The sequence below is a fragment of the Ambystoma mexicanum genome, chromosome 3q, assembly GCF_040938575.1.
Source record: "Ambystoma mexicanum isolate Mex_15411 chromosome 3q, UKY_AmexF1_1, whole genome shotgun sequence".
Taxonomy (NCBI): Eukaryota; Metazoa; Chordata; class Amphibia; order Caudata; family Ambystomatidae; genus Ambystoma; species Ambystoma mexicanum.
The window spans coordinates 161,421,342-161,439,867 of NC_090926.1; the positions used below are offsets into that span (position 1 = coordinate 161,421,342).

General features: G+C 47.1%; 1 protein-coding gene across 1 annotated transcript in view; it reads right to left on the bottom strand.

Moving 5' to 3' along the window:
• Window positions 1-2,410: 2,410 nt before the first annotated feature.
• BIN2 (bridging integrator 2) overlaps window positions 2,411-18,526 on the bottom strand; it is a 429,928-nt gene continuing 413,812 nt past the window's right edge. The window contains exons 10-11 of the mRNA XM_069653398.1: window positions 6,233-7,493; window positions 2,411-2,655 (exon numbers count right to left, since the gene is read on the bottom strand). Of these exons, the coding sequence (XP_069509499.1) occupies window positions 6,248-7,493 (1,246 nt within the window). The 3' untranslated portion in view covers window positions 2,411-2,655; window positions 6,233-6,247. The remainder of the gene's footprint in view (window positions 2,656-6,232; window positions 7,494-18,526) is intronic.

Here is an 18,526-nt window from a genome sequence, read left to right on the forward strand (position 1 = left end):
AATACTGCCACCCTTTTTTAACAGTGATGTTGTTCAGTGACCTGTAACCTATGCAAAGGCATAATTCTTCTCCACTCTTAGACACAATGAAGTGGGGAGGGGTTGATGGTCGAATGAAGCTGTTGACCAATGCTTCATGTAAGTTTGTATAGAAATGCTCATCTTCTTATGGTATTAGGTAATATTATCCCCACCAATAATACTGCCATATATATGGTCGTCTGGAACGGCCATAGGCAATATTATTAGTGGGGTTAAATGGGAGCGGGGGTTGCAAGGGTGTCCCCCGCTCCCTTAAAAAAAATATGGGGGTTGCAGGAGTGTCTCCCGCAGGTTCCATGGGTTAATATTGCAGCAAAAAAACAGCGCCATTCTTGTATGGTGATATTTTTACGGCGATATTAACACACGGAACCCTTCTTATTCAGAAGAGTAGATGCCCCCAAAAGGCACCTTGGACCCTGGGACTAAATCGATGAGGAAATTGAAGGCCCATTGTAGTGTAAAGATGGCTGGCGTTAGCCTTGTCAAAGGTCTCCGGATCACCCCTATAGCAACCAGACAGGGCCACCGACCGGGTCCCAATCCAGTGATTCGGGTGAAACAGGAAACAGGAGAGGAAGGCAGAGAGATGTTTTCATCTGCTGGCTCTGGTATGAGACATAAGGAAGAGTCCACTTGAAGCGCGGGTTATGCCGGATCAACCAAGGATTAGGCCAAACACTGGGGCACCAGTCAGATCAAAACTAAGAACTGTTCCCGTTGACAGGATCTCTAGATCTCTGCTTCCTGGTGTGACCTTGGTTCTGTCCATCACTCCCACCCCATTGGGAATTGGTAAGGTGTGCCATTAACTCCATACCTAATAATAAAGCAAGATGAACGGATGGGCTCCCTGGCGAATGAGGCCCGCAAATTGCTGATGTTTCATGTAAAAGCGTCACCAAGGAACAGGTGGTCTATAGGGATTATGGCAAGACATTCTGAGATTTACAAATGCCCTCTGGCTGAACTAATCATTACCTCTCTGGGGGTACTGCCCGTCTAGCCGACATACCGAGTGAATAAGCCAATTTCTGAAAAACATCTTCACATTGGATCCATTCTAGAGCAAAAGATGAACTCTGGCCTTAACATGGATCCACACCTGGCGCCACATTACAGAAACTTTGCATCGGTGCAACAGTAATGGTACACAGCGCTTGCACTCAGGCCAATGTTGCCTTTGTGGTAGTTCGGATTGTGGTAATACATTATTGAAGCGTGGCAATTTTAGCTCCAATGTAACACAGCACTGCTCCATTGCAAAGTCTCCTAATACCGGCCCTGTGGGGAATCACCTGTACCTTAAATCAGCGACCCGTGCAGTCTTTTTTAACCCCTTAAGTGCCAAGGACGAGTATGCTCGTCCTTATTGCATAGACTTTCATAATACCTTGCCAGTCAGGACCTCTCTAAACTGTCTTTAAATGTCGCAGAACATCTCCACATGTTCCATAAAGTGATTATGGGCCCAGGGTTCAACTGTGCAATGCCATGGTGGTCTGTACCAGGCAGCCGTAAGGCCACATGCGCAAAGGATGCAGCGCAACAGGTGTACATGTAACTCTTAGGATAGCGATGGGCCTGGGTGCAGAGCAGGATTGTAGTAGCATCTTCCAGCAAGCCTCTTTATGCTCAGACCTGCAGTAGGGAGTCCAGGTTGCTCATGTTTCCTTTAGCAGGCCAGGCTGCTTTGCACAGTTTGTTATGATAATAGGTCGATTACTTGTATTAATAAAATCATCTTGCCGTGGTCGAAATCACATCTATGGAATTCGTAGTGTGCTACTACTCAGGAAAGATTATCGTTGCTAGACCAGGGCATATGAGCAGAGTTGAGCATGCCAGGCAGGCACGTCCTACTTAATTTGAGATACTTTACATTGCTACTTGATCGCTAGGCTGTTATGTTGCCTAGTTGTGTCCTGTTATGTCCACCATGTGTATTTATTGCATTTAATTACACGCCCAAACCCAACAAGCAGCTTCACAAACAAAACGCTGAGCACCCAGAGGGCATCACAGAAATGTAAGGGAGGGCTAATCCGTTTCCTACCAGACATGTTTATGCCCTACATCTTCCACACTCGAGACTGAGCCCCATACCAAAAAACCGGTGGAAGTACCCAATATTTGAACCATTCAGAGAGAGAGAGAGACAGGCAGAGAGAGAGAGAGACAAGCAGAGAGTGCACCGTGTGTCCGTTTACCTGGGAGCAAATAGGGCAAGCAGAAGGGTCATGCTTTACCACACAAATGTGTCTAAACTTGTCAAAGCTTATGGTGTTGCCACATACTTAAAAGCGAGATGCATGATTGATTTTCTCTGTAACGCAGCTCTCAACTTGATGACGAAAGGCTCGAAAAGTAGATGCCCATATTTTTTATTTTTTATCTTTAATACAAAATAGTTCTCGTAACTGCTTCTCTATTCAAATAACCCATTGGCCCCATTTCAACCCCACCTGCCCCAACAACCAACGCAGGCCAAAGCATCCCTCCCTTTGCACTGGTGTGGATTCCGGATTCGTCTTGGAGGCTCCAGGATTCTGCCGAGTTTTGGGTCGTCCAGCAAGTGATTGCCATTGAGCGCCTCCGGAATCCTTTGTTTTCCTGGAACACAAATAAAAGGGAAAGTTTGTGCACTGAGCATTCTACAGAGACCCGGGGCCCACTTTTCAAAGGAACTGGGATGCAGAACGTGAAAGGCACTTGACCCTCAACCCTGTGCCTGTATTTCCCAGCATGCCCCTTGATGCCTCTGGGCCTTAGTGCGCTCTATAAATACTATACATAAATAAATAAATACATACGATCCCAGATTCACAATGAGTCTTGTGAGGTGTTGGAGGGGCTGGGCGCAGGTGCAAGAGACAGACAGCTTGCCCCCTATGCGTGTATAAGTGTGGCTGCAGAGGTGTTGCTAGGTGGGGGGAAGAGGGGTCAGGGTGCTATAGCCTCTGGTACTTTGGTTGTAGCCCTGGATAGAAGCTCATGGGCTACACGCAAAAGGCTAGCTAGGCCCAAGTCCTGACAACCCAACATTAGAGTAGCCCCAGATCCTTTCCAGACCTAGCAACACCCCTGAGTGTGGGTGACTTCCTGCCTTCTAAGTATGCATTGGCTTACTGACACCACATCTTTGGTGGCTGTGGTCAGTTCTCTAACCAAAAGGGGATCAGGGAACATATTTGCAGTAACGGGCCTTAAATTGACTGTCAATGCAAAGAGCAGGGGTCTGAAAATGTCCCTGGCAACAATGAATGTTACCTTTTGACTGGTGTACAGATGTAGAGTCCAGGCACAGGGGAATGATGGTATGGACAACCAGCGACGTGAAGCAGGTATGCACTGTTCCTCGTCTACTGGGTTGCCAGATGACTCCATGTCATGAGGGACACCTTATTCCACTTCTGGATTTTATTTTTAGCTTGGTTGTACTTCACTCCATGTTATTTAATTGAAGTGACCCAGCAATACAACTCCCAGAAGGCAATTGATGGAGCAGTGCAAACCCAGTATTGGAAATTATGTTCTACCTCGCATGGAGTCAGCTGGCAACCCTACTTCTTCATCTTGTCTTTGACACATTCGGTGGGGGCGCTGCTTCAAGGCACTGAATCTGCGTGTGCATGCTAAGGACGCACAAACATTTCTAGGAATTGGCCCCTAGTCTTTCTTCCCTGGGGAGACATCACGAATCTGAAGCTCTCTTCCAGTCTTGCAGCCAATTGCATTGAACATTTATGGAGCTATTTTACATTTGAGGCCTAAAATCCAGATGGGGTTGATAACATCCGGCATAACTTGTAAAATACTTAGGGGAACATTCTCAACATTTTTTTGTGCAAGTGATGAGATGTGTTTGAAAAGGAGCACGGCATGACAGGGTCGATCCTGATGACCTGTCATGAGTTTTTTTTTTAAGTCTGTTGACGCACATCTATTTGAATCCCTTAAACAGAGATAGGAATGCGTTTTTCCTTTTCCTTGCATTTCAGGGACAGGTCTCTGTGAAGTGCACCCACAGAAACCACGTGGTTGTTTTATTAATTTATTTATTGGGTATTTATAATGCAAATGGTGTTTCAAGGCGCAATGGAGTTTGCTTGGTACCAGCCATACACTCCCGACACTAATGTATGCATCTTTGTGCTACAGTTCAGCTGCACCTGGTCTTTGAGAATAAGGTGACCCGGGCATTTCTGCAATAAGCGCAAATGAAAAAGTGCACCCTCTGCTTTTCTCATTTGCGCTCCTTTTTAAAAATCTGCCTCTTAGTGTGAATACTTACTAGGTCTGTTTGCTTTTACCCTGATTACTAGTTGTAAATAGGTGATGGCAGTGGTCGAAGTGGGGGTGGGGGGGGGGGGGTCGGGTAGGAGCTGTGCTCCTATACTTTTTTTATTACGTTTTACTGTTCCTATACTTTTGTTTTAAAAAGGAACCATTCCGGAATGGTTTCGTTTTAAAATGAAAGTGTAGGAGGAAGTTGAAACATGTCCTGCACTGAACGTTCCCTTAAACAGGAGGCGCATGTGTTTGGGGGTTTGTATTGTGCGTGGGAGGAGGCGTGGCAATGGGGTTTGTGGGGAGTGGGGGAAGCCAGCAGGGAACATAGTTCCACTACTTCTTTCCATACACTTCGACCACTGGGTGTAGGCCATACCCAAAGCTTTCATTTGGGATGCTTAGCCAGGGTTGGCCTCAGAAACCTGGATCCAAAACACTTCGTTTACTTTTTGAAGCATTTCAAAGTACTAGGAATGTAATGAAAAATCAAATGCATTTTAAAATATGACGTAAGACTGGAGATTATATTTATATTTAATAAAATATTATATTAATTTGATATGATAATAACAAAAATAAAGTGTAAGGAATATCGAGTTGCCCAAATAAAGAGTGCACAATGAAGACAGTAAAAATATAGAGTTATTTGATATAGTTCCAAATTAGTAAGGGATAAGTGGGGAGAAAGTTTACTATTTATTTATTTGATTTTATTTGCATTTATATAGTGCTTTTATGCCAACGCGCTTTGCACACTGTAAAAGTCATGAAACACAACGGTTGAGCAAATTAGAGAGAAAGAAGATGGTCCTTAAGACACGAACGGAACATGGAAGAGGAAGAGCGCTCCAATGAAAAGGTACCAACAGGGAGAAGGTACGAAAGCGATAGGAAGCACAGGGAGGATGAGGAACGGTAAGAAGAAACAAGGGCTCAGAGTGTAAGGATCTAAGGATCGCAGAGGAGAATGGAAAGATATTAGTGTGGCGCGATAGGGAGGAACCAGATTATGGAGAGATTTGAAGACCAGGCAGAGGAAATTCAAGGGAGCCAATGAAGTGACGCAAGAGCTGGAGAAATAGATTCCCAAGAGGACAGGGAACAAAGGAGACTTACAAAAGGAATTAGATACAGAGCGCAGCGGGGTAAGATGAGAAGCAGGAAGGCCAACGAGAAGAGAACAGCAGTAGAAAAGGTGTGAGAAGACAAGAGAAGAAACAAGCAGCTTGGTAGCTTTAAACGAGAGAATGGTCCTCGTTGTACGCATGTTAAAGAGGTGGAATCGACAAGAGTGGGAGAGAGCAGTGACTGTGAGGAACAAGTGAAAGAGAAATCAATGTAAAACGTGGCTACTACAAACAAAGGGGTGGTAAGGAGGGCTCTTCCTGTTGCCCTTTTCCAAATCAAAGCACATTTTCTTCTTGTATACATGAAGAGCTGTGTCTTTAAGATAGTTTTTGATGTTTAACAGCAAGACAAGCAAGTGTTTCGGCTCAGTATTTAATAGTTCCTTTCATTTATAAGATTAGTAGATTGATATTTGTATTGTGTGCACATTTATATGGACAGTATTTATGCACCTTTTTCAATGTTGCTATTTTGTTTGTCTTTTTTTGTCTGACATATTCTTACATGTTGCCAACACATAGAAAATAACAGCATCTGTTGTTATATTTGACATCTTCGCTATACCAGGGGTCTGAAACCTCCGGCTATCTAGATGTTGTGGACTACAACTCCCATTCATCTTAACCCACAGAGTCAATGGTGATGGATCATGGAAGTTGTAGTCCAAAAAATCTGAGAAGCCGCAGATTGCAGATTCCTGCACTATGCACTCCCCACGATACATTTTAAACTTCACAAACATTAAAAGGAGGCTTTCCCTTTCTCATACCTGTTCATGGGTCAACTAGTTGAGTTGACGTATTGCCTCGTCGTCGGTCCTATCACTCCTTGCTTCACCTTCCTGGTTGCTTTTAGTCTGAGAATGTCCGACTTTGCGCTCTGCTTCTGCATACTTGTCCAAGGTGGCATCAGATGGAAGAGTCTCAACAAGTGCCATTTGCTGAGAAGAGCCCATGGAGGCAGTTTTGTTGGTCAATATAGAAGATGCATCTTGCGACTCTGACATTTCATGGGAGGTTTTATAAAGGGGTTCTCCTGTACATTGTTCTTCCAATGGTGCACATGGGTTGTTGACTTGCTTTTTGGAGGATTCAGACTGTTCCAGTACAATTCCTCCAGGTGGCACAGAAGGAGCATTATTGTGTTCTACTTCTACAGACTGTTCTTTCCTTTTCTCTGAAGGTGAAGGCACTTGTTGGTTTAATGGTTTCAAATTTCTTTCAATTTGTTCTTCTGAAGGTTGTTTTTTTTTGGAAGATTCATCCTGTACGTTTGCTTCTTTTTCTGATATCATAGATGGCATTTCTTGCCCTTCTGATAATTGTGAATGGTTCCGCCCTTCTTTAGATGGCCCAGTTGATACAGCCTCGTGTTGCTGTGATGCTTTTGAACATGCTTCCACTTGTTCTTCTGGCAGTCGAGAGGGTTCTATCACTTGTACTTTGGATGTCTTGGAGTGCACTGTAACCTCTCTTTTTGAGAGCTGAGAAGGAGCTTCTGGTGTTGTGGAAGCTTCCTCATCTTCCCCTAATGACCCGGAAGGCACTTTAACCTTTAGCTGTGATTGGCTGGATGGTGACTTGCCTTGTTCGTCTTGTGGTTGGATGGGTTCCATTAAAGCATCAGACAATAGTGCGATATTTATTCCTGATGGCTCTGAGGATACTTGGTCTTTCCCCAACTGGCAGGGGTCCATATCTGCTCCGGATGATAATAGGCCTAATCTAACTTGCTCATCTGAGGCGTTAGACATATCAGAGTGTTCTTCTGATGGTTGTGCATGGCCATCAACTGGCTCTTCTGATGCTTCGCAGGGACGGATTCCCTCAGTAGGTACACCGAATTCTTGTGCTTCGCTGACCTCGGACGAGGTTGACCCAGCGTCTTCATTTGTTGATGTGGAATCATTCTCGATGTGTGATGAAACAGCAGGCCCAGTCTCAAGGGTAGAATTCAGAGTGGGTTCCAAGGCACTGAATGTTGTGGCAGAAGGACTCAGAGGAGAAGAGATGACCAAAGAAGATCTATTACTGCAAAATGGAGATATATTTTAGTACCTCGAAATGTAGCGCATCGCAAGTTCCAAATAAAATCTGCTTTCTGATGATCAAACTGGACATGGCATATGTGCTTGAAAGTGTCTGCCTTTATACACCTCTTTCGTTCAATGCGTTAGTATGTATTTTTCCCTTTACTACGTTTGCTTAAATCATCACTATACTAGTGGCCTGCTCTGGCTGCTTTCATAACTAGATTGGTGTGCAGTTGTCCTTGATGCAGTTATGTCTTCCAGGGGACAACATTTCATGTCAGCCCCAGCAAACATGACTGTTTAATTAAAGAAGTAATATTTAATTTAACAAAGTGACTGATTAGGGTTAGGACGAAATTACCTAACCCGAAATGACCAACCTCACCAAAAGACCTAAAACACACATCACGAAAAGTTCTAACTACCAAAATTCGTACTTTTCGTGGTATGTGTTTAGGTCTTTTGGTGGGGTCGGGCTGAAATCTTTTTTTTAAAAAAAAAGGCTGCGGGGGGGGGGTGGTTCAGGTTTGTCCCCTGCAACACCCTGCTCACTAGACTGTACAGTATAGTGAGCGGGGGTTGCGCGGGACACCCCTGCAGCTCTCTCGACAGGAAAAAAAGGCCACGGACTGCGAGGTTGTCCCCTGCAACACCCCACTCACTAGACTGTACAGTATAGTGAGCGGGGGTTGAGGGGGACACACCGCAGCATACCTGACAGCAAAAAAAAAAGCCAAAAAGAAAAGGACCATGCGGTGCCGGTTCTCGATCACGGAAGTGAAAGGGAACCAATGCTGCAGGGAGACAGCACGAAGGAAAGGAAAGTAGGGTGGTGGGGGTATGGTGGGGGTGTGGGTGGTGGTGTGTATGTTTGTATGGTTTTGTAATGGAAATGTTTGCATGGGAAATGTGCAAACATTTTGTATTGCGTACATTTCCCATGCAAACATTTCCGTCACAGGTAATTTACCTGCGGACAAGCATGTAGATCTGCTTATTATGGTGAAACTTCACGCTCTAACAATGGTTGAATGGTACCAAATATAGGGATACGTTGAAACTGAAGATCAAGCTTAACGCTGTCTTGATTAAAACTGCCCTCTCTGAAGGAACACCTATAAAATGGCCTTGGGGCGTGACTTGGACAGCCATGGAATAGGCTGTAAGCCCCGTGTGCTCCGACATCCTGATCCGTTCAACAAACGCATGTATTCCACTTGAATCTGGAAGCAAAACACACACAAGCGTGTGGGAAGGTGCCGGGAAGAACGTGAGCGTGTGAGCGGCTCGCGGGAAACTGGAAACTGCCGAACGGACACATAGTATCCTGGGGAGCGGCCGCGGACGAAAACACCAAAATGGCGGCGCTCCCAGAGAACAAAGGGATCTAGCAGGACGCAGCAGCGAAACAAAGCTGCCGGCCCTCTCATGCAGTCACTGTATCGGGCGACAGCCATGGATTGGAGTAAAGACATTTGCAGCCGTGCCCGGCAGCTGACATGGCTGAGACATGCGAGTGTGTAACACTCTATTACCAGGACATACCCCAGTCTGGTAAAACCTACATGTGACTAGGCCATTGCAAAGAAGGTGAGCAGCTGTTGAGTTCTGTGTGGCACCTCGAAGTACATTGATGGCGCGTGGATGATTGTGTGCAGCAGGAATTCATGGGAGAAGACAGCCCATTTGAATACATTGCCGCACAACACAGCACAATGCAACCCGCCGCAACTAGCGCCCTAGCGTTTGAGGGACCAGAGCACGACACATCAGCATCGCAGTGTGGGGACCAGATACGATTGGGAATCGCGAGGTGTCTGTGAAAGGACTGAGAGCCAAATCCAAACAATCCACAATGGAGGTCTTTGCGAAAACGCAGCGAACCCACACGACAGCGGCGCAAAGCACGGCCGCGGCCTCCGCTGATGGTGCCGCAGAAGGAGATAACTGTCAGGTCCTGGCGGTCATAACGGATTTGAGCACCAAATGGGGCACAGCGATGGCAGAGTTGCGGACGGCCCTGGAAAATAAAATTGAAGCTGTGGGAATCGAAGTTACCCTGCTGCGTCAAGATGTCCGTGCATTGGCGGAGAGAACAAGTGGCCTGGAAAAAGCAGCGAAAGTCAACACAGAGGTCAGCACGAGCAATGCAAAGGAGGTCCATGTGCTAAAACAGCAGGTCGGCAACCTTGAAAATCGAGTGGAGGAGGCGGAAGGAAGAGCGAGGAGGAATAACATACGTGTGGTCGGCCTGCCCGAGGGGGAGGAAGGCCATGACCCCACGGACTATGTAGAGAACATGATCCTCCAGGGGATAGGAGCAGAAAAACTCTCACAGGGGTTTACTGTTGAGCCGGCCCATTGGGCCTTGATGAGGAGGCCACGACCTGGAGCTCCGGCGAGGCCAATAATCGCAAGGATCCTGAATTACAAAGACAGGGAGAAGATCCTGGAATATTTCCGTAAGGGCGGGACAATTGAGAGAGCATCCACCAATATCACAGCGTACCCGGATTATACGATGCTGGTGCAGAGGCAAAGGTATAGTTACCTGGCCGTCAAGAGGAGGCTACGTGCTGCGGGCATCAAATATATGCTTCTGTACCCGGCGAGGCTAAAGGTGCTGCATAAGAGCAAGGCGCTTTTTTCGACACTCCGGAGGAGGCGGCGTTGTGGCTGGACCTGCAGGGCTGCCCGGAACAGGAGGCTGACTGAGATCGCCTTGAGCGTGACAAGTGAGGAGTCGGTGCCATGGACATTAAGGGGATAAGTGGGAAGGTGGACTTGTTTCGGGAACACGGGAGATTTGAGTGAATTTGTAGCCCTTGGACCTTGTGCTCTGGCTGGACTGGAATATAGATTATCAACTGCATGCTGGAACTAAATAGCATTAAAATCATGTGTGATAGTATGGGTAGTAGGAGCAATGGGATGGTAGCAACCTATCCCCGAGATTGGTAGTTAAGTAGCCATTAGGGTGACTTTACCCTGCTGAGCCCTGAGTATAGACTTGCTCGGCAGGGCTAGATGTGGGGGTGCCTGAGATCCAGGGATGGAGCTGGGCAATGGTTGGGGGGGTGTTGTTGGGTGTGGGTGGGGAGGTGGGTGGGGGGGAGGGGAAGTTTGTGGTGTATATAGTTTTGGGGAGTTTTAGTTTGTGTGTGAGCCTACAGGGAAATGACGAACAAATCAATGGCATCGGGTAATCTCAGAATTGTGACCTGGAATGTGCGGGGCCTTAATAGCTATCTAAAACGTAACAAGGTGATGATGTACCTAAAGAGGATGCGGATTGACATAGCTCTGCTACAAGAAACCCACCTCACCAAGGAGAAGTTGGAGGTGATCAGGAGGAAATGGAGGGCTATGGTCATGGGGGCCACATATTCGGCATATGCAAGAGGGGTGATTACATGGGTGGCACCGCATGTACCTTTTCAGCTGCTTAGCTTGGCAATAGACCCGGAAGGCAGAATGGTGGTGGTGGCGGGAGTCCTGGAGAACAGAGAAGTGAATATCATAAATTTGTATGCCCCTAACCATGATACAGCAGTATATATTAGGTCTTTATATAGTAAAATTAGCCCCCTGGCGGGTGGCGGGGGACTGTCATTGCACTCTGAACCCCAGGATAGATAGGTCAGATGACAAGTTAGAAAAGTCGGCGCCAGCAGCTGAAGCGCTGAGGACGCTGTTGATGGACCTAGAGGATGTGTGGAGAAGGCTACACCCAACGGATAGGCAATACTCGCACTATGCAGCGCCACACGACCTGCACAAAAGGCTAGATTACGTGTTCGCATCTGCCGAGATAGTGGGATAAATGGTGGGGGCGGAATACAAAGCCTGGGTACTTTCTGACCATTCGCCTTTGGTCATAGAGTGGCGACATCAACCCCCCAGGGTACGGATCCCGACGTGGAGGCTCAGGACTGAGGCTCTACAGGATGCGGGCTTCCGAGAGGATCTGAGGGAGGCCATCGAGGAATACTTTGAAATTAATATGGGCAGTGTAAGTTCGGTGGGAACAGTATGGGAGGCATTCAAGGTGGTGGTGCGGCGAGTAGCAATATCTAAATCCAAAGGGCTCCAAGGGGGTATTGAGCGGGAACTGCAAGAGACAGAAAGAGAGCTAGAGGACCTGATACGAAATGAGGGAACCACCCGTGCGAACAGGGCTAAAATAAAGGACTTACAGCTAGCTTGTAGTGAACTTTGGGACAGATTATGCAAACTGAACTATAAGAAATACACGGAGAGGCTGCATGCTGGGGGGGATAAGCCGGGAAGGTTATTGGCTTGGTTATTCAAGAATGAGACCCCCCACTCGGTGATCAGAGAGGTCAGGGACGCGGAGGGTCAAATCCATAATACCCAGGAAGGGGTAAATTCCTCAAGTATTACAGACGATTATACGAGGACACCGGAGAGGATATGAGTCAAGATATACTAGATACGATAGAGGACATAGGGCTGCCCACCTTGGATGACCTAGAGCGAGCGGACCTGGACGTCCCCATCACCGTGGACGAACTGGAGGCGGTGATCCAACACCTGCCCACATGTAAAGCGCCTGGGGCGGATGGGTTACCCAACGAGTTTTATGAAACGTAGAAGCAGGAGCTACTCCTGCCGCTGCTGGCCATGTTTAATGAAGCATATGAGCGGGGGGAACTGCTGGCGTCCCCCCGCGAGACGGTGATCATTCCGCTCCTGAAACAAGGCAAACCAGACACGGAATGCAGATCCTACAGGCCCTTGTCTATGCTCAATCAGGATAGTAAGATACTCACAGCAGTAGTAGCCAATAGGTTGAAGAGGGTAATTGGCAAATTGATACACCCAGACCAAACGGGCTATGTCCCCGGTAGAAATATCACAGATAACCACAGGAGGCTACACCATATTATTGACCAAACTGAGGGAGACTCGAGCGAGCTGGCTATCGTGTCGTTGGACGCAGTGAAAGCTTTTGATTCAGTGCGGTGGCCGTGGTTGAAAGCGACTCTGAAAGGATACGGGATGGGACCAGGATATATTAGATGGGTCCAGATGTTATATAGTACCCCGACGGCGAGAGTCAAAACCGGAACCACAATCTCAGATAAATGGCAATTTAGCAGGGGGACCAGACAGGGATGCCCCTGGTCACCAATGTTATACATCCTGGCATTAGAGCCGCTGGCAATATGCCTGCGGCAACAATACGGGGAGGTGGGGATCCACACGACAGGGGGCACACAGCTGATATCATTGTATGCAGATGATGTGCTTCTCTACTTGAGCTACCCGGAGGAGAACCTGCAATATGTGTTGGAGGTGATGGGTCGTTACGCCACCCTCTCGGGCATATCGGTGAACCCCGGGAAGTCCAGTTTGTTCCCCCTGGGAAGGTACAAGAGCACCCCATTGGAGAGGCTGACCGTCTTGCAGATACCCTGGCAGACCGTGACTTTGTTATCTGGGTGTAAATGTTTACCACAATATAGAGACAGAGCACAAACATAACACAGAGAAGGCGATGGAGGGAGGTAAGAATAGCATGGTGTTCTGGTCTAAATTACCCCTAGCCATGATGGGGAGAGCAGCTCTACTCAAAATGGTGGTCTTGTCCAGACTCTTGCACTTTTTTGTGAATGTCCCGTATTTAATCCCCAAACGCTTTTTTGTGAAACTTCATGGCATGTGCAGGGGCTTTTTATGGGGCAACTCCAGAAATAGGGTGGCCCTGTGGAAACTACAGAACACATGTGATAAGGGGGGCATAAACCTACCAAATTTTGAGCTGTATTACATGGCAGGACAGTTGTTGTATGTGGCTAGGTGGTTGTCTGTAGAAGACTCGGCAGAAGCTAGGCTTTTGCAAGGTGAATCAGCTCCTTACTTTTTGAGGGAGACAGTATGGCTGCGCAAAACTAAAATGGCAAAGATGGGGAGATTATTGAAGCTGGGCTGGGAAGTATGGCGCAGGACATGGAGAACGGTGGGTGACCCAGATCTGCTTTCCAAGCAGGCCCCGCTGGTGCTGCTATGCGGGGACGACTCCCAATTGTTCGAAGCGGTCCGTAGGTACAGGGAACCAGTGGGATTGGCCAACCTTGGAGATATATGGCAGGAGGGGGAGGCGTTGGGATTCCAGAGGCTGCAGGATGAGACAGGGGTGCATAGAGGCCAATTTATTACTTATACCAGGCTCATGAAAAAGGTGAGAGAGAGGTGGCCTGAGACTGTGCTAGAGGAAGAACCCGATGCCTCCCTAGAAACGATGTATGATGTCTCGGAGGGTGGGCACGAAATATCTAGGATATATGAGCTTCTGAGGGCGAACACGGGGAAGGAGCTGCTCCAATTGAGGCATGACTGGGAGGAGGAGGTGGGGAACCCATGACAGAGGGACAGTGGGATAGAGCCCAAAGGTACCATAAAAAGGTGTCCCGGGATGCGAGACTCCAGCAGATCCAGCTGTATGTCACTCATAGAGCTTACCTGACTCCCAGTAGAATAGCTAGGTTTGGAGGCTCGGCTGTACAAAAATGCCCCAGGTGCGGGGAGGAGGAGGCAGGACTACTACACATGTTCTGCGCCTGCCCTGAGGTTGACAGATTCTGGGAGGAAATAAAGATGAAAATGGCTGGTGGGGGAGTGGTACTGGACGTAGGATCTGCTTGGGCTTGCATGCTCGAGAATTTCCCCAGGCCGTTCGAAGCATATCAGTAAAATGAAGGACTTGGCTCATATTTTGGCTAAACGCAGAATCGCAATGTGCTGGAAAGCGGCCCACAGACCCAGAGTGGAGATATGGTGGGCGGACCTATTGAGATGGGCGGAAGCAGAAACTGTGGTATGGTTTGAAGCTGTCACCAAAGGGGGGGAGGAGGAAGCGGGCCTCATGATAGCCTGGAGGCAGCTGGTGACCTCAATGGCAAGCCCCCACCAGGTCAATCATGATACAGAAGAATCAGATGAGTCAAGGAATACAGAGATTCACGAAAATGCTCATGTAGACAATGAGGCTGTGATGGCTCGAGTTTGTGGGGAGGGACGGGGGAGGACAGGAAGCGACAATGCATAATGTGATGTTTTGATATTGATTATGTATGTCCTAAGAGTTACCATGGTTGACGTGTTTGTTATAAAATAATAAAAATTGATTAAAAAAAAAAACCTATAAAATGGCCTTGGTAGTGTGCCTCATTGGCTAGACATTTCAAATTGAGTTTCTACCCTGGTGAGGTTTGAAGACAACGCTGCCTCCTGACGGGTACCTTGAAGTCCAATTTGGACTCCTTACAAGTTGTGCAAAATGACGCCGTCCGAGCTGTGTGCGGCCTCTCAAGAAGGAGGCATGTTACTGAGGCATGTAAATCTCTTCATTGGATCCCTATTAAGCATCGTATCACTTACAAGGTGTTGTCTCTCACTCCCAAGTGCCTTACTGACAATGTGCCATCCTACTTGATGAAAATGGACAAGCGCTCTTGTATCTCCCGCTCCCTTAGTTCCAGCAACTCTAATAGACTTGAGCAGCATCGATATAGGCTGACTCGTTTTGGAGGTGCTCGTTTTGACTCTATAGCTCCTCGCCTATGGAACTCACTTCCGACCTGAGTACTTCTCTGTTCGGAGTTACTTCTTTTTAAGAGATCTCTTAAAACATTTCTCTTTAACTCTAACGACTAGGTTGCTCTCGTGATTTTGGTGTCCTCTCTGGCTCTGCGATCTTTCCCTGGCTTGCTGCGCACTGAGGCCTTTGGGCGAGTTGCGCCTTACAAGAGTTATTTATAATGAACATGAACATTATCTGATGACAAGTGGCACATTTCGAGGCAGGTCCCTGATTTTTAGCATACATTGCAAGCATTTTTTTAATTTTTAATTTTTAATGTTGACATTATAATTGCAGGAATCCAAGAAAAGAAAATCAAAGTGATGTCCAGCTTCACATCCCACATCTGATACGGGACTCCTTGAGATGATGCCTTATGCCCTTTCCACTGGTTTGGCTCTAGTAACAGCTTCTTGTTACTTCTATCGCGTGAAAATGGGCCAGTGAACAAGTCTCACTCAGACTGATGACCTATCGGCTCTACTTCCCATTGAGCATCACCAGCGGCCATGTGGATCTGAAATGGGGAACATGGGTGGTTGGCTTGCTTTTTGGCTGATTCAGACTGTTGGGCATTGCTAACCCTGGCATTTACCTTAGAGAGCTATACATTCCCATTGAGTTTAATGTGATTAGGAGCAATAATACATCCTCAGCATGAAGAAGTGTTCTTGGATAACCACAGGCGCTGCTTCTAAACTCCCGAGCAGAGGGACACAGCCGGGGGACTCCAGGCACACTGGCCTGCACACTCTATGTGGCCTTACTGCGAACTGGAAGAGAGGCCGATGCCGCCTTGAGTTGAGATGCCTTCCACATATTATGGGTATAACACCCATGCAGGATAAACGGGGGATTTGGGAGCCACTTGGCAGGGCATTGTGCAGTAAAACAAGCCCTACCAATGAAATAATTAAATCTGTTGGAAACTCCAAGATGCCTAAATTATGAACCTTTGGGCCATCTCTGCCAAGTACCTTTGCCTCCCTCCCTGTATGCAAAAGGAGGATCTTCCTCTGGGTGGCAGCAATCATAGTAAGCAGACCATCTTACACACCTGTATTGATATTCCTAATGAGGGGCATGTATTTTGCATTCATGGCCTTTCGAATGTTTATCCATAGTCGTGAAGGGTCCATTCACATAAATGTATTGCCAAAAACTCACTGAGCCCTCTCCTCGGGAAACAGTCTCTGGGCGACTAAAGTGTCATGCTGTGGAGAGGTGTGTAATCCCACAATGCAATGCAATCTGGAATGACTTCTTTTCATATCTGTTCGTCCGTTTTTGACTTCAAACCAAAAACTTAAAACTCGTGGAAAGATAGGAAAGAGGCCTAATGTGCTCTACATCATTTGGTCTTTTTCCGATTCATATCCTTTTGAACAGAGGACCAAGCAGTGCCATCCAGAATGGTAGAGACCAGCAGAGAAGGGTTTTGAGGCATGTCCTACTACATCTGAGAATGGTAATTGCAGGTTAAACAGTAAAACCTAAAATATGGGAGTACTTCCACGTGGATGGAAATTCAAGTGGTAGCCAAACAGATCTGAAAAAACTCTGCTGTTGCATTCTCAGCCATTGTAGAATATGCCCAGTGGAAACTTCCCAAGGAGCAATCCCCTTTCTGATAACACTTCATACAAGTCACCATCCATCTGGATAATGCCCTCTTAGAAACAACATGGGCTTGATATCCCATGAACCTCCAAAGGTCACCTGGTCACCCTCAGTTAGTATGCAAGCACAGAGTGAGATACAGGCTAAGAGTAAGTGACGACTGTGTGGCCTCTCACTTAGTCTTCTCTCCAAAGTTGCCAAAAGTCCACACTTCAGCATCAAAATCAGAAACTTCCCACATTTCCAAGGACTGGAATAGGAATCCTAAATTCTCCTCTACTAGAATATTTAATGGGAAAGGGCTAATATAGCTCCAGTTTCTTTTTCATTTACTCCTCTCACTTCATTTTTAGAAACATTAAAAAAATGGACTCCAATATTCCTCTGGGGTATCACGTCCTGGGGGGCATTGGTAATATAACCTATAAAAAAGACCCCTTTTCAACTTTTGAGAGTAAGATATTTGTTTGTTTCCCTCTAGCCTCCCCGGGAACTAACAGCCATTTGGGACTGTGCCTTTATGTAAATGTAAAGTGACTTGGGGGTAAGGGGGGTGGTGGGAGGGGGCGAGGTTGCTGGCATTAACGATGTTAACCTGTGATGAAAGATGCTTTCTTGTTTCCTGGAGACTTAATCTCTGGCTGCTGGGAAATCCAATCTCTAGAAAAAGGCTGAGTGGAGGGGATCTGGGTACCGGCATTCCACGTGCAGGCGCCACCTGCAGAATACTGCAAGTCTCCGGAGGCCATCTACCGGGGCCCCAGGGCCTCTCTGTCCGATGAGTAAAGAGGTGCCAGGAATAAGAGCATGAGCTCCTCCCCCAACTAGGGTAAGCAGCAGAGGTGGGCTCAGCTGCTGCCTCTTCCAGACTGGACCTCCAGCAGCTGCAGGCCTCAATTCCCAGGCCATGCAATAACATCTGGATAGGGATGTTGGCTTCTGAGATGGGCATGTGAGGACCTCGGCCTCTGAGGTTGTAGCTGGGCATGTTAGGCTTTACCTTGGAATTATATGGCTGTGCCGGGCATACAAGATTCTGAATGAGCATGTATGTATGTATGTATGTACGCATGTATGTATGTATGTATGTATGTATGGGATTAATAAAGCATGAACATCGCTGGAAAGCAACAGAGCACTGTACACGGGGGGAACACCGCAGGGGTTGCAAGTAGGGCACCATGCTAACAGAGGACTTGAGCTGGGCAGGAGGCACGCGGGGCAAGGGCTGCATCTCCGGATGGGGAGAAGGTGTGTTTAGTGGAGTGATCAGTGATTGGTGAGATGTTCGTTGACGAGTGGGGCTGTTGGGTCCTCCTTGCCTGACGGAATTGGTAAAATGTTCCAAAAACAGGATGTGTGACAAGAACAGGCCTGTTGTATGTTTATTTTCTCTCTTGGAGTTCTTGGTTTCCATTCTGGCTGGCTGGCTTCTGGTGGTGCGAATGCAAGGCTAACAAAGACGAAAATGCTCCGGGGCACATGAAGCCGTATTTGGCCACATGACAGTAGTACCCGCTAATGACAGTCTTTGGCCATATTAGTGCTGTATTTGGTTTATTTGGTTTATATGTTCTTAATACTGATACGGCATGGCTGAACTTGGGGATATGAGTCTGAATTCGGCATACCAGCTGGTACCAGCCTAGACTTGGCTGTGTACAGTTGTATTGTCACATGATAATAATGACAATGGATAAGATTGCTGCACCTGGACATATAATTATAATTGTTCTTTTATAACGCACTTAATACCAGCGAGTGGTTTCTAAGTGCGGGATCGCTATTCAAACCTGTGTTGTTTT